General features: G+C 39.8%; 2 protein-coding genes across 5 annotated transcripts; both read left to right on the plus strand.

Annotated features, from left to right (window-relative positions):
• Positions 1–463: 463 nt before the first annotated feature.
• On the plus strand, positions 464–5,256 carry LOC116311738 (coiled-coil domain-containing protein 42 homolog). 4 transcript variants are annotated; one of them, XM_031728952.2, is made up of 7 exons: positions 1,413–1,628; positions 1,735–1,840; positions 3,391–3,483; positions 3,562–3,753; positions 4,553–4,774; positions 4,877–5,035; positions 5,131–5,256. In XM_031728952.2, the coding sequence occupies exons 2-7, from the start codon at positions 1,736–1,738 to the stop codon at positions 5,248–5,250; spliced, it is 891 nt and encodes a 296-aa protein (XP_031584812.1). In that variant the 5' UTR covers positions 1,413–1,628; position 1,735; the 3' UTR covers positions 5,251–5,256. The 4 variants fall into 4 exon arrangements, with proteins under 4 accessions (XP_039464812.1, XP_031584812.1, XP_039464819.1 ...); XM_039608878.1 differs by lacking the exons at positions 1,413–1,628; positions 1,735–1,840 and adding an exon at positions 464–499; XM_039608885.1 differs by lacking the exon at positions 1,735–1,840 and having other exon boundaries at positions 1,415–1,628.
• A 2,090-nt stretch (positions 5,257–7,346) lies between these two features.
• Positions 7,347–14,357, plus strand: ildr1a (immunoglobulin-like domain containing receptor 1a). The gene is made up of 9 exons (XM_031728878.2): positions 7,347–7,628; positions 8,246–8,416; positions 9,267–9,416; positions 9,768–9,887; positions 10,039–10,185; positions 10,516–10,644; positions 10,749–10,930; positions 11,995–12,639; positions 12,775–14,357. The coding sequence occupies exons 1-9, from the start codon at positions 7,583–7,585 to the stop codon at positions 12,811–12,813; spliced, it is 1,629 nt and encodes a 542-aa protein (XP_031584738.1). The 5' UTR covers positions 7,347–7,582; the 3' UTR covers positions 12,814–14,357.
• The last annotated feature ends 1,408 nt before the right edge of the window (positions 14,358–15,765 follow it).

A 15,765-nucleotide genomic window follows, 5' to 3' on the forward strand; every position in this document is an offset into this window, starting at 1 on the left:
AAATTAGCCCAGTGACTGGTTATACCACATATTTATGCAGTTTGACTTTCTGCCCATCTGCCACCACTGAACCATAATGTTCCCATAACACTGTGATAGCTTGCTGCATAAAAGCTAACTATAAATAAATAAGAACTTAACAGTAGAGCTACTCTGGGTCAAAGTTTTTACCTTTTCCCGATAAAGACTTCATACTTACCCCCAAGAATGGCCTTTACTGTTGCTACTTCTACCCAAGTGAAAGATTTGGATACAGTTTGTATTTACTTTTTAAGATAGGATAGGAAATAATTCACTTTAATAATTCACTTTTTGACCTCTTATTCTGTGAGTTTATGTGAGCTCCTTCACTGCATGCTTGTGATGGGAGGGTTCAGATAAACCAGTGACCACTCACAGCTTGAGAAATGTCAGGAATGCTGCTGAGCAACTCTCATCTGTAAGGAAGCTTGACTGCAGAGGAATATGACATCAACATATGCCACAGCGGATCTTAAAGGTTTGGTGTGGATGAAAGTAATTAACTACCAAGTGTTTCTGGTCACTGGTCAAAAATCTGATGGCAATCAGTGGACTGTTTGGTTACTGTAAGTTAAATCTGATTAAACTGCACACAGCTTAAATTAGTGGTAAACACATAGAAATTTACCTGTTTTAACATCTGTGTCATTAAGTTGACAATTTAACCACAAATATTTAAGTATTCTGTGTAAATGATTGCAGCTTTCCATTAGTATGATATGAAATGAAATGCACAAAAATGGTGCAATCATCGTCAAGTGAGTGTGCCGTCTTCATGCTTGAGCGCCTCAGCACAAGCACAGGCTTCAGTCTTGAGCAAGCAGGAAACACAGAGCGGCTCTTGGCAGATGGAGGTGCAGAATGGGTGTGCTCACGGGCGAAACAGTCTTTGAGGAATTAAAAAGATTGGAAAGCACTTTTGCACAACACAAAATATAGCGGCAGAGTGCTGCAGTGGTTGGCACTGTTACCTCGCAGCAAGAAGATCCTCGATGTGAATCTTTCTATGTGGAGTTAGCGGGTTCTCTTCATTCTCTATGTCTGGGTTCACTCCAGCCTCCTCCCAGTTCAAATACATGCAGTTACTGGTGTTAGGTTAACTGGAGATTCTAAATTGCCCATAAGTGTGCGGATGACTGATTGCCTCTCTGTGTTAGCCCTGCGATCCTAGTGGCCTTCATGCATAAGACTAAGATGTTTATGAAGATTTGAAACAGAAAACACAATAATGATGCACAACCCATCATAAAACCTGCTTAGGCTGACGACCAGAGTTTTTAGTTCATAACCGGACACAGTTTTCTACTGTCTAGGCTGATAGCACTGATTCAGGGTCACTCTCTTGTTCTACAAGTCTTCCTTACTTCAGCCAGATGCCATTACATTTTCAGCCCCCACTAACTTTAGCCACTGCGCGGATTGCGTCTTTAAAGGTTCCCGGTACTGTTGCCATAGAAACGCTACAGAGGCGTGCGTTGGAATGTAGTCTTCTGCAGGAAGGAGAGTAAAACTTGGAGACCATACAGTTTATTCTGACTGAAATTTGAAAAGAAAACGCATAAAGTCATGTTCTCGCAGCTAACGCCTGAGGAGTAGTCGGCTTCACGGTGAGTTTGTGTGCTGCTTCTTCCCGTCCGAGCGAGTGAAGCCCAGCCAACATCAATCTGAGCGGTCAGTGCTGCTAACTTTCTGCCGCTGCTTGTGTGTGAACAGGATGTGGACAGCAGCGGGACGCGACAGTAGCTGTGTCCTTTTAGAAATACTGGCGTTACAGCGAGAGGAGAAAAAGCTGAAAGCTAAGTACGAGGAAAGCAAACAGGTGCGGAATTTTTTTCTCGAGACCTGAGGCAGTCACTTCTCGCGATAGCCGAAGCGTCAGTCTGAAGGGTAGCGTGAACTTTACCAAAGCACTGTAAACAATGAACGATTCTGAATGTTTAAGTATTTCTTATCTTAAAAACGAAAAAATGTATTTAAGTTTGATCAAACGAATTAAGAGCACGTTATTAGGAGCATCTATTCATTCCTAAATAATTATCTAAACAGTCAATTATCTGCCACTTGGAGGCAGTGGCAGGGCTGTACCATCATTCAGTGATTTTAACCATTGACTGTAGAAAACAGTCTTCTACAGTCAATGATTTTAACAATAAACGTGCAGGACTATATTACATGATATAGCAGGAAGTATTTGTATAAATGCCATAATCATTAAAAGAATTAAGCGATCATTCATTACAGTACAACACTAAAGAATTTAAACGATGCAGTTTGCAGCTGGTGGTCACAGATATTTGCTCTTTCCTTATCCCTGACAGATTTTTCTATACATTTAGTTTTTGTCACTAGTGGTTGCATGAGATGATTCCTTCAGCCCATTGAGGTTCCACTAGTTGAGCAGCTCCCCAAAATTACACATTTTGAAGGAGCTGTATGTGCCTTCACAAGAAAGCCTGTTGTTCCTCCCAGCACAGTCTCAGTAGTAGAAATAATAGGATATTGGCTGTAGAAGGGCATCAACCCAGTAGGAGCACCAGCCGCTGCACTTTTAAGTAGGAACAGGACAAGCACTTCTAAAATCCTACAAAATTACCTCCAGTGAGCTACTTGTGCATGTTTCTGAACAAACTATCAGAATTAGACTCCATGAGGGAGGCATGAGGGACCCACCTCATTTAGGGGGACCCGCTGGATTGAAATTCACAAAGAATATGAATGCATCTTCACACTATCATGCACCCACTGCCAAACCATGCTGGTTGGTGTTGCAGGCAACATAACATTTGCCATAGTGTCTCCAGACTCTTTAACCTGTGTAAAATATGCTCAGTGTGAACCAGAACCAATTTTAGTGTTTTCTGACAAGACCAGAGGTCTGTGGTCACCACCTGCAAAACCATTTCCTTTTTGGAGGGAAGTCTTATTTGTGCCTCTCCAGTGTACCTGTTGTCGCTTTTATTTGCACTAAAGCAGGTGAAATTGATTAGCATTGTTTTATGCTTCCTAACTGGGCAGATTGGGATCCCTTAAGTGCAACTGACTTTGTGTTTTACTGTGATGATCAAATGTTTGTCTTAATTGTTTTGAGCAGTGTACTTTAATATACAGCAACTAATTTTATAAGCACTTGATATGTTTTGTATAAAAATATCTTAATTTTGTTACCCGTGCTTATAGAAGAAGAAGAGTAGGACTGCATTAGATTTGCATTAAGATTTGCAAGTAAAATTTAAGTATCTCTAAACTGCACTTGAGTAAATACGCTTAGTTACAGCCCAGTACTATGGCATGCTTATCTGCTTGTAGCGAAAATCTCATACAATTCTTGGCATAATTAATTTTTTTACCCTGTTATGTGGGTTTATGTAGGTGTTGGAGAGTTTGCAACAGCGTGAAGAGGAGTTGCACAAGAAGATAAAGGAAATACAGGACCTGCATTTAAGCTTTGACATGTATCACAAGGTACGACAGGAGATCACGTCACATGCTATAAATGTTATGGGAGGAAAAAAAAAAGTAAGGCCCTCAATCTGCTTCTAGGATGAAGAAGCTAATCGAGTAATCGAGAAAGCAGAGCAGGAGAGAAAAAGGGTGCTTCAAAAAGAGGCAGAGATAGGGAGGCTGAAGGAGCAGTTTGCCAAACTGACTGAGGAGAAACAGGAGCTCGAGCATCAGGTGAAGAGACACTCTGTGTACAGAGATCTCATGGAGCAGCTGCTCAAAATAACTAAGGTACTGTAGCTTTTGAATACAAGTATTACAATAAATGTGACAAATATTATTCTCAATTCAGTGCATCATCTGATTTTTTTAATGCCTGTTTTTAACATATATGGTTAAAGTCAGATATTTGACTGTCTCATAAAAATATCAGCTATATTTGAATGTGATGGCATGAATACATGGCAAAACAGTTTGGGCAGAGTCACCTTTTCCAGTGTGTAGCATCCTGTCTTTTAACAACAATCAGTAAATGTCTGGGAAGTGAGGAGAGCATTTCCTCAAATTTTGGGAATTGAATGTTGTCTCATTCGTGTTTGATGTAGGATTTTAGTTGCTCAACCGGCCTCGGTCATTGAGCAGGCAGGCCGGTTAAGCACTCAGACTCTTCTACTACAAAGCCACACTGTTGGAACAGATCACAGGCACCCAATGATGATTTTCAGCCATGTCCCTTGCACACAGAGATTTCTCTTTATTTGCTGAATCTTTTGTTGATATGTTCTGTAGACCATGATATAGTCAAACCTTGAGGAACATTTTCCTGAAATTGCTGCAGCTTCCTTGTTTCCAAATAGATTAAGACAAAATAGACACAGACAAAATATGGATTTATGGGATTTGCAAATCACTGCATTCAGTTTGTATTTGCATTTTACAGAGCGTCCCATCTTTTTTGGGATTTGGGGTAACGATTGCTAATGATAGCAGTGGATTTGTTTCAGATTGCAGGCAAACTCTGGCATGTTTGAAATAGATGGCAATTTGCTTTTCAGGCTACATCCTTAATGAGAGTGTAATTGTGTTACAGTTTGAAGATGTGGCGGCGCTCACGGATCATTTAGAGAGTCTCCTCCACTTCAGATGCCAGCTCTCTGAGAGGGAGAGTAAGGCACAGGAGCAGGCTGACGAGCAGAGAAAAGCACTGCTGACACTGGAGCAACAGCACAACCTGCTGTTGCTGCAGAGGAACAACCAGCTGTCTCAGCTCCAGACCGAGCTGGAGAAAACACGCTCTGAAGGTCTAATATGGGTATGACACATAATCCTGGATCAAAATCCCAGCTTCAGTGCTAAGACGGCCTTAGATCTTGGCGTCTTCTGAATGAACTCTGGTTGTCCTGTGTTCATACAGGAGAAGAAATGGAATAATATACAGGAAACGGCTACAAAGAAAACACTGAAGCTGGGACAGATTAAGATGTCAATTTTAAATCTGTATGAAATGACTGGTGGCCAGGTAGGAGGAGAGGAAGGTGTGGATGTGAATGACACTGAGAAACAGCTGGAGCAGGTGTGTACCTTCACAGAGCAGAGACGGTGAGCAGCTGACAGTGAAACATTAAAATGAAGATTGTAACACACACCTCCCTACTGTCTTTTCCTTAGGTCAAGCAGTTCTTCGAGGACCAGACGGACATAGTGCAACAATATCAGCCTCACTCACAAAGGCGTAACAACGATCAGGGAAAACGGAAAAGCAAAAAGCCCACAAATAAAGAAATGTGAACAGACTGTCTTATGAAATTATTTGTACACTGGATCTGTTTAAATATTGTTATTGCTATTTTTATCTAAAGTTCATTTGTGTGTTTATGATATGAATGAATTAACTCAAGATGAAATAAGTACTGTAATGTGTGTATATATAAGTGCATACGGCTTTAAAATTTAATTCGCTGACTCAACTTCAGAAATGAATTCAGCAAACACTGATGAACATGAACTGCAATCAGCAGCTGCTTTGCGTATACTGTCTATTTATGTACTGTCAGGGTTAAAGTAATAAGGGGGCGCATTAAAATAGCAGGCATGTGCCAGAACTGAGAAACTTTCCATCTAACTACAAATGCACAACAAACACTTGTAGTACACACATAATGAGTTAATTGGTCAGTACGACATTCATTTAGCTACTTATAAGATCTTAATCCAATAGGTTAACAACAACAACAAAAACTTTATTTATATAGCACACTTAAGACCAAGGGTACACCAAAGTACTTCACAATAGTACAGCGGATTAAAACATGAATAATAAAAAAGACCATTAGCAATGTACCAAATATGCTAGCAGGTCAATGGCACTAATTAGGCAAGAATAAAAGTTAAATAAGGAGTAAATATCAAATCATAATCAATAGAAATACATGGATATCAAGTGAAGGGATATATACAATGGCAAGCACGTAAAATGAAGATAGTATAGGAGTATTAACTAACTGGAAAAGCAAGGTTAAATAAGTGAGTTTTTAGTCATGACTTAAATGTCTGGATGGAGTCGGACGCACGAATAGCAATGGGAAGGTTGTTCCACAAATTAGGAGCAACCAGGGCAAATGCACGGTCACCTCTGGTCTTAAGCCGAGATCTAGGCTGTACCAAGAGTAATTGGGCTGATGATCTGAGGGCTCTCCCAGGGGTGTATGGTCTAAGGAGTTCAGTGAGATAGCTAGGCGCTATATTGTTTATGATTTTAAAGGTAAGCAGCAATATTTTAAATTTAATATGGTATTTGACAGGGAGCCAGTGCAAATCATTACTTAACTTGTAACTTGGAAATAATGGCACTTGTTTAGTCCCTGACTCCTACTAATAAACATATCAGTGCACAACTCATGAACCCAGTGGATTGTTCCAGTTTCACTTACTTGGTCAATTAGACCTGTTTCCACTTGGAAGTTGGAATAGAAGAAATTATGATGCTGATCATTCAGAACAGTTAAGCTACAATAGTTTTACACAAGCACAATTGGTAAGTACACTTGAATATGAACATACCAAAGAGGTTGGATCTGTGTGTGGTTATATGAGTGTAATTTGTTTTCACTAAAACACAGATTATTGTTGTTGTGGTGTTTATGAAAGACTTAGAGAAGACTTTGATTAGTCTAGGAAACAAAGGCATGAAGAGCAAAGCCCAGCTTCAGTTTTTCCCTCTCCTGTATTATTCATTCATGAGTCACACAGCTGCTTTGAAGGGATTTCGAAAAACATTTCCTAACACCTCCAAGAGCAAATATTTGCTCAATAGGAATAAGATGAACATATTTTTTCCTAATCCAGTGATGGTTTCTCTCCAGCCAAGTCAAAAGATTGAATCTAGAGTTCAGAACACTTACTTGAAAAAAGATTTGTAATTAAATTTTTATTTTTGGTTAAATGTATTTTTAATTCAATTTGAATCATCTAGAAAACATTTTAATATAAGAACACCATCTTTGGGCTTTTTTTTAATAAACTGGGATGCTTTGCTCTCAGCGAAGATACTACAACCTCGATTTCCCCTCTTCAGAACAATATTCCTCCATTTTGAATTCAAATGCTAGACTTTGACTTCTTTCTTTCAAATAAATGATTCCAGGGAATCCATTTTTAGCAACCAGTAGACTTTATACCGCTTCAAGGGCTCGGGGATTAGACTTTTCTTCGTGTCACAGTGTCATACAAACAAAATACTCCCACAGCCAGAGAAAATCAGATAAGACCAGTGAGATGTTACAGGTAATATCTGTTTATGCGCTTGCAAATGATCGTGGCATCCTGCTGCTTAACACCTGCCTGCGTCACAGGAAAGCTCACCTGTTTCGGGGTGGAGTCACAGATGAGCTCAGTCTCAGGGATCAGCTACAAACATTGGCTACTCTTCAGTGGTACTCGTAGGCGGAAACAATGAGCAGTTTTGGTTAGGCCAAAGTGAAGATAGAAACTCGTGTTTTGTGGAGTTTTTTGTGGTTATTTTTATTTTTATTTATTTATTTTATCTTGGGAGTGTTGCCTCTCTGTTTGTATTTGGAGCCGAAGGTTTTGGGTTGGGTTTTTTTTGTACCCTTTGGTAATCATGCAGAGACTTCCTGTCGCAGTCGTACTGCTGTCGCTTCTGAAAGGTAATTTTTTCAATTTTTTTACATGTTAGCTTCATGTTTGTGTAAAAACAAGTGGACTAAACCAGTTTATCAATTAAATGTTAAAAAACACACAAAAATGAACATAAGTATCGGTCACATGACACAGGTGTTTATATGAAGCAATCAAACATGACCGTCTTGTTTCATAGTTGGTTAAGCAAATTATGTGTTACTCGTCTTTATAACCGATTTAAACATTTATCTGTCGGAGATTATTAATATTTGGGTCCCTTTAGAGATACTTGGGACCCTGAGCATTGATTCACTCTTTAAAGTTAAACTAACGATTTTCTTTATTTCCACTCTGGAAAGAGCCACTGCGCTATGCCCACACTTAGATGAACTCATCGGGTTTCATTCCAGCTTTTCAGTGTTTGTTTGGTAGTTTCACAGTAGGCCACTTCCTGTGTCTCTGTCTGTGCCACCTGTTTTTCTGGTTCTGCTGCTTTGACATTAACTCCTTGGCTCATAGTAGCTCTCACTCATTGTCTCCTTTCCACTATTCTTCTTCCTGGACTTTTGCTGATAAATAATGTAACCTAATGGATCATTGTATAATACTATATGGTTACTCTCTGTCTGTTGTCTTTCTGCAGTGTCAGTATGCGTTCAGGTGAACGTTCCCTACACGCAGTACAGCACGCTTATGTTTGCCAAAGTGGTCCTCCGCTGCGACTACTCCACCTCTGCGGACCTCCAAAACGTTATTCTCACATGGACTTTCAAGTCCTTCTGCATGGACCCTGTACTGCAGTATTACACCACAGGTACAAAAGCAACTGTCACCTGAGGTGTAGTTGTTTAATGTCACAGAGAGGGTGCTGCATTTGCATTGTAACACAAATATCTCTCCCTGAACTACGCTGTTGACATGAAATGGAGCAGGCAGCTAAAGTGTGGTTATTTTTCAATAAATTCCAAAATGTGGTCTGCCTGAAACTGCCTCCATGCCAATTATGAACAGTGGAGAAGAGTAGGGGGGGAAAGTGAATAAAGAAAACAAGTGCATAAAATACTATTTTCAGCTTCAAGTTAGAGAGTGGGGGAAAAGAAGACAGCCATAATGAATGCTTTTCAGACCTCTGTGTATATTGAAACCTATACAGTAGTTTGCTGTTTTGTTTTAATATAAAAAAACCCTTTTATATAAAAGTACCAAAAAAACTCCCCATATAGGTGACAGAGATGGAAATCTTACATGTAGATTTAAATTCACATACATTTCTTTGGATTTCTACCCTCTGTGTTCATTTGAACTAATTATTGTTTTTTCCAATCAGTTCTTTATTGTTTAAATTTTTTTTACTCTCACCTCAGTTGGCGTGGTGCTTCCTACTGCACACATTTCTCATCACAATAAAAATTTGCTGCACTGGAGTGTGTGCTTGTGCTATAGTTTAAAGTAATAACATAATAATAACATAACATTGCTCATCCCAAAGCTGCAACGCGTCTTCTGCCCAAAACAAGAATATTAATTTCATCTATGATCATTTGGGGGTTGTGCCTGATGATCTTGTCTTTTGTGAACCATCAGTTTTATCCCAAACAGCCAGTAACATGTTGTGGCCAGTTGTCAGTCTTTGCATTATTAAGCTTTTATATCTGGTTTTGCAGCATACCAGGCTCAACTACAGTTAGGACAAGATCCGTCAAACGACTGTCCAGATCGTGAACGGACAATACGCACTGTGCTCCAAAGGACAGGAAGCAACCAGCCTATACTGGGAGCAGAGTACCAGCAACGAAAGATTACCATCCAGAACCGTGAGTTCACGCCAAGATGAGCCTAAATGTGATTTTTGAGCTGAAGCACCTCATCTGTGGTCTTGCCTGTATAAATCTTTAAAATAGTTGCTTGATAGAATGTGAATTGTTAGTTTTGATAAAACAACTGTGAGAACTTTTTTTTGTTTTGTTGTTCTTCCTTCATTTTCATTATGTGATAATTTTTGCAGAAATAAAAGATTAATAGTATGTTATCCTGATGGCCTTTTAATTTGTTAGAATGGAAGTGAATTGACTGAATGCTGTCCAGTTCTTTGAGCTTCTGAAAATAGGGCACAACAGAGGAAGTTGAATTAAACTTAATCATGTATGTTTGCATTGTCTGGACAGAGGCAGACTTGGTGATCAATGAGGTGATGTGGTGGGACAACGGGGTCTACGTCTGCAATGTTAATGCTCCTGGAGACACCAGTGGGATCTCTTACAAAGAAGTCAAACTCATTGTCTACAGTAAGAAAGAGAATATGAATGTATACGATTAAACACACATACTGTAATCGCGTGCACTGCAGCTTCTGTTAATGTCATTAGTGCTGTAATATAGTCTGCTTCTTAAGACACAGAACACAGAGCGTCTCCCTTTTTCTTCGTCTTCCTTCAGACTGGTTAACTGTGTTGCTCATCATCATCGGTGCCCTCCTTCTCATCCTGCTCTTATGCATCTGCTGCTGCCAGTGCTGCCCTCAGATATGCTGCTGCTATGTCCGCTGTCCCTGCTGCCCACAGAGGTGCTGCTGTCCTGAGAAAGGTAGAAGCTTTCATTTAAGGGTGCTTCAACAACAGAAGTCAAGGAATAAGGCAGCTTGGGAGTTGAGGAGGAAAAAACCCCCCAGCAGATCCCATGAAGGAAGAATATTTAATTGCCTGTATATCTAGTGAATGTTTGATTGCTGTTTCCATTGCTCCACTCAGTTTGGTCATTAACAGATCCTTTCTGCAGGCCTTCATTTGTGTTTGAAAGTACCTATTGCTAATAGCCTTAGTGAAATCAAACATGTGACCTTATCATGCTGCAGATAAAAAGCCCATATACTTTTAGATAACCTACATACTAGAAATTGTTGTTCTCATCTTTTAGCTGTGATGCAGCATCGTATGGTGAAGCAGGCTCAGAAGGCCATGAATCCTTGGTTAGGAGGACAACCAATATATGCACCACTGAGCCACGTCTCCAGCCAGATGCAACCCAACCCGATGCTCTACCCTGGTACATGCACACATTAATCTGCACATATTAAAATGACAGACGTAAATAGCTTTTAATTTTCTGTTTTCTGACCTTTCTAAATGCTCCCCCCCCCCCTTCTTTAGGATCTGTTGCAGGGAGCAGCATCCCTTTAAAGGCAATGCCTCTCCCTCCTCCTCAGTCTTCAGCTTACAGCATGCCCCCTCCCAGTGTCCAAGGTAACCGCACACCAGCCAATAACAATCACATGCTCGACTACCTGGAGAACCAAGTGAGGGGGTTGGACATGACCAGTCCTCTTCTACAGGTATGTTCCCACGACTTTTAATGTAAACAAAAAAACACATTCAAATCTCTTCTTTATTTTTTGAACATCTGAAAATTCTCCTCTACCATTTTCTACAGGCCAGTTTCAATTTCTAAAGCCTACACATGGTGATCATCTAATGCAGGGATGGGCAATTAATTTTCCCCAAGTGGCACTAATGAGCTGTTGAGGAAGGAGAATTGATATTAAAATAACTGTATTGCTTATTGTTGCATTCCTCCACAGCAGTCCCAGTTACTCATGTGGCCCCTTTGGGGGGGGGGAATTAATTCCCCAACCCTGAGATAGTGGGGCTCTACTTAAAATATGCTTGAGGCAAAGGTTGTATTTGTATTTGTTGGTTTACAGGCAATAATCTGTGAACTGTAATGTCTCCTATGCTTCATGGCCTACTACGTCATAAGCGTTACACTTGTTTGAATACTTTTGCTTTCTGTATCGTTTTTTGAGCTAACACAAGTCAGTTGCGACTACTTTTTATGACTTATGTCTAATTCTCTGATGACATCAGTCAAAGTGTGACCGTTTCAGACGGGCTCATCAAACCCACAGTGAAGAGAGAGCTTTTTGCTTAGTTTTAAACACGTCTTTCACTTTTTATGTCAAGAATGCATATAGTTAGAGACATTCAGACTTAACACAACAAGTTAATCACAGCATGGTGTTAGAAAATTAAATATTACTCTTTAGAACGTCACAAGTGACTTGGTGTCCTCAACCTTGTAATTTTAGTTTCCTCAGGAAACAAAAATTGTTAAAATGGTGGAACATTCCTGCTTTTCTAAACCTGAAATTCCCTGTAGTGGTTCACTTCATTTCTGAGGTTTATCATATTGAGTTATTGACGATAAGTCCCTGATTGATTGATTGATTGATTGATTGATTGATTGATTGATTGATTGATTTTTTTTTTTTATGATGCAATTACCATAACGGTATATACTCTATTTGTAGCATTGATCCTGGGCACAGTTTTAGTTTATTTTATTATTTTTTTTAAGTTTTAGTTATATTTATTTCTTCGTATCTCTCTCTTCTTTCAGTCCCAGCCACCACCCCCACCTCACGCCCAGCACTATGCACCTCCTGCCCAGCAGTATGCACCTCCTTCCCAGCAGTATGCACCTCCTTCCCAGCGCATGCCCGTCAATGTCCCATTTTCACCAGGCCCCCCCAGCATGATCTCTGGCCTCGACGATGGCCCAGCAGAGCGTCGTGTCATTACACTTCCACCAATAAGGGAGTCGCAGTTAGGCAGAGTTCCACCTTCTGCGCCCAAGACTCGGCCACCGAGTTCCAGTGAGAGCAGCCGCAGTGGCTACACTCGTCGTGATGAGCGAGGGAGCGCGGGCAGACGTTACCCATCACCTACCAGATCTAGAGGTATTCCCCGTAGCTACAGTGAGGAGTCACTGGATGGGCGGGGTCGCAGCCGGGCACGAGAAGGCATGGACCGCCCTCGATCCCGTTCCAGGGATGACTTGTTTGACAGCAGGTCCAGAGGAAATTACTCTCCCCCAGCATCACGACACTCGAGGGGAGGGTCCTGGAGCTCAGATGAGGGAAGCAGAAGAGGGGCGGTGGGAGGTGCGAGGAGAGGAGGTGGAGGCTGGTCCGATAAACCTCCCAGCTACACAGAGTACGAGCCGGGACAGAAACCAGGAGCACGAAGAAATGATTATTACTCTGTAAGAAAAACCTTGCTTTAGTTTACAAACTGAAATGCAGTTGTATCACACATTTCTCAAACATGCAGTCACTATTAAAAATAAAAACCTCTGTTTGCTATTGCAGTGAATCTAAAGTTAGTATGTCTCTCTCAGGACAAGGCCTCTCGCAGTGGCAACAGCATCGTCATCTGAGCCCTCCATCTACGAAACACACTGACTTCTGTTTCAGAGAGCAAGCCAAGTCATTAGCCTGTTGTCTGGCTCTGGGTAAACCCTTTATAGGCCCATATATATACATATATATTATTTTCTTTCTTTCTTTTTTTTAAATCTGTGAAATGAATAACTCTTTGTACATCTGATGAAGGACATAAACTCTGAGATTGAAAAATCCAGATATTCGTCATGCTTTCCCCTCTTACAGGTGGATAGAGGTCAAATGGCTCATGAGAGAAGGAAAACCTTTTAAATTAAATAAAACCAAATGATGATTGTGACTTCTGAAGAAATTGTGGTAAAACTCCCCTCAGCTGGTTTGTTAGTCTAAAGAAATTATTCAGAAGGAAATCTGGACTAAAAGCTTGTTGCTTTTTTTTTTTTTTTTTTTTTATATGCTGAAGCTCTATTTATTTGGTAGTTAATTCTTATAAGGGATAAAGTCATGAAACAAACGTTACAAGGTACAAAAGAAAAGTCTCTCAGGGTGAGTAAACATTTTTGTTTTTGTTACATTATCATTTATAGTCTAAACAACATCAATATGATTACATTTTATGCTTTTGTTAAATCACAAAATATTGCTTTTACATCTCCATAATGTCTTTAGTGTCTTTTGTATTTGCTATATTTTAAAGGAAAATGCATACATTACTTGGCTATGGTTAGAAAATGCATGTGTGCATAACTTATATCTAGGAGATACTAGGAGTAAATTAGTCATACAGTCAATGGAGTGACAGACCTTTTTGATTCATTCACTGTTATTAAAAAGCTATTTTTTTCTCTCTTTTTAAAGAACTGTACAGTCACTTTGTCATAGTACTTCAATAAATCTTTGACATCTGGGGTACAACGTACCTGTGAGTTGCTCTTCTTCCTGTTTGACCTTTGAGCAACTTGATAGTCGCACATGTTGTGTCGGTAAGGGCTTCAAATCTTTGCGATGTTCCACATGTAGAGAGAAATCATCAGAGTAGGTTGTGATATGTGATCACACTGCCACTGTTTTCTTGACAGCCATAGTTTTTGATATTCTGAACTATTTGCATGCCTAAATATAGCCTAAAATGCAAAAGCAATATCAAAGTATGTATCCAAAAGCTATAAATTATCAGACATCGACTATGTACCCCAAACCCCAAAACGATTCACAGTAGAACTGTAAAATAAAGCTGAAATATGATGCAAATTAAAGCGGATGGCAGGACTGTTTGTGTAAAGGTCAAGGTGTTGCAGGAGAATTATAGTTTTGGGGGTTTTTGTTTGGGGGTTTGTCACATGCTGGCAAAGCAAGTCAGTTGTTTTGGCGCTTTAATGTAGATTTTTTTTATTCATGTCTTAATGTCATTTTCAGCTTGGTTTTTTCTTTTTCTGTTATATGGTGCTTTTATTGTTTTTTTTTTTTTTTAATTTTTTTATGAAATTGTTTTCTGTAAAGTCATTGTACAAACCTACTTCCCAAAAATTGGGAACCTGTGTAAAATGTAAATAAAAACGAGAATGTAAGGATTTGGAAATCTCAAGTTTTATTTTATTCAAAACAGGACACAGAAAATGTGAAATGTTTAAACTAGGATACTTCACCGTTTCATGGAAAACATGAGCTCATTCTCAATTTGATGGCAGCAGTTCATCTCAGAAGTCCTGGGACAGGGTCAACAAAAAACTGAAAGTAACTCACACTAAAAAGAAACAACTGGAAGAACGGCTAATTAGTCTCCAAAAGTTGAATCTGTTCATCTGGACATAGCGTTTTGTGGGAGAAACGTTTCGTCACTCATCCAAGTGACTTCTTCAGTCTCAACGGCTTATTTGGCAAAAGGACAGTAGCACAGTTAAATGTAAAATAATATGTATTTTTCTCAGATTTAAAAGTGCATGAGTTTTGTTTTTGTTTTTCCCCGTTTCCTGTTTACACTGTCTTTGTTGAAAGTGCACATGATGGAGCTGAACTGAGAAACCAGACACTAATTATACCTGCTTCTGTTAATGAGGCAAAAACAAACAGCACTTCTGAATGCACTATCATTGTCACTGTTTCAGCAGCATGCCCTAATGCAGCCACACAGTGGTTTCTCAAATATTGTTTATCACTTGATGCTCTTGCTGTACACTTACCAGCCAATTTACCAGTTACATCTGGGTAGTAATGGGTTGAATCCCCTTGTGACTTCAGAGCGGACTTAATTCTTCATGGCATATGTTCAGAAAGGTGCTGGAAACATTCCTCTGAGATTTTGCTCCATACTGACATGGCAGCATCATACAGTTGCTGCAGATTTGTTAGCTGCTCATCTAAGATGAGACTCTTTTGTTCTACCCCCTCCAACAGGTGCTCTACTGGATTGGGATCTTTTGACTGTGAAGGAGTACAGATAACTCATTTTCATGTTCAGTAAACTAATTTCAGATGATCTGAACTTTGTGACATGACATGTTGTCCTGCTGCAAACAGCCATTAGAAGATGGGCACTGTGGGGTCATAAAAGAACGAACATGGTCACAAACAATACTCAGGCAAGCTGTAGTATTTAAACAATGCTGAGTCCAAGGGGTCCAAAGTGTGCCAAAAAAATATCCTACTCCACTAGACCATTATTAGCCTGAAGCACTGATGCAAGGCAGGATGGATTTATGCTTTCATGTTGTTTATGCTAAATTCTCCTAACATTTAGTTGTCTCTGCAGAAATTCAAAACAAAACAAAAACTTCAGACCAGGCAACAATTTTACAATCTTCTCTTGTCCAGTTTTGTTGAGCCTTAGTGAACTGTAGCCTCAATTACCTGTTCTTAGCTGACAGGGGTGGTACCAGGTGTGATCTTCTATTGCTGTGTACAGGCAGAATACCACACCTGGTGATGCAGAGATGCTCTTCTGCATATCTTGGTTGGGACAACTGGCTCTTTCAACCATTGTTGCCTCC

This window comes from Oreochromis aureus, linkage group 1, assembly GCF_013358895.1.
Source record: "Oreochromis aureus strain Israel breed Guangdong linkage group 1, ZZ_aureus, whole genome shotgun sequence".
NCBI classification, from domain to species: domain Eukaryota; kingdom Metazoa; phylum Chordata; class Actinopteri; order Cichliformes; family Cichlidae; genus Oreochromis; species Oreochromis aureus.

Coding starts and splice junctions, on each gene's coding strand:
- ildr1a (XM_031728878.2), top strand. CDS start 7,583: ATGCAGAGACTTCCTGTCGCAGTCGTACTGCTGTCGCTTCTGAAAG. Junction 9,888..10,038: donor AGTCAAACTCATTGTCTACA/GTAAGAAAGAGA, acceptor GTCTTCCTTCAG/ACTGGTTAACTGTGTTGCTC. Junction 10,186..10,515: donor GTGCTGCTGTCCTGAGAAAG/GTAGAAGCTTTC, acceptor CTCATCTTTTAG/CTGTGATGCAGCATCGTATG.
- LOC116311738 (XM_031728952.2), top strand. CDS start 1,736: ATGTGGACAGCAGCGGGACGCGACAGTAGCTGTGTCCTTTTAGAAATA. Junction 1,841..3,390: donor AGTACGAGGAAAGCAAACAG/GTGCGGAATTTT, acceptor GGGTTTATGTAG/GTGTTGGAGAGTTTGCAACA. Junction 5,036..5,130: donor CTGAGAAACAGCTGGAGCAG/GTGTGTACCTTC, acceptor TCTTTTCCTTAG/GTCAAGCAGTTCTTCGAGGA.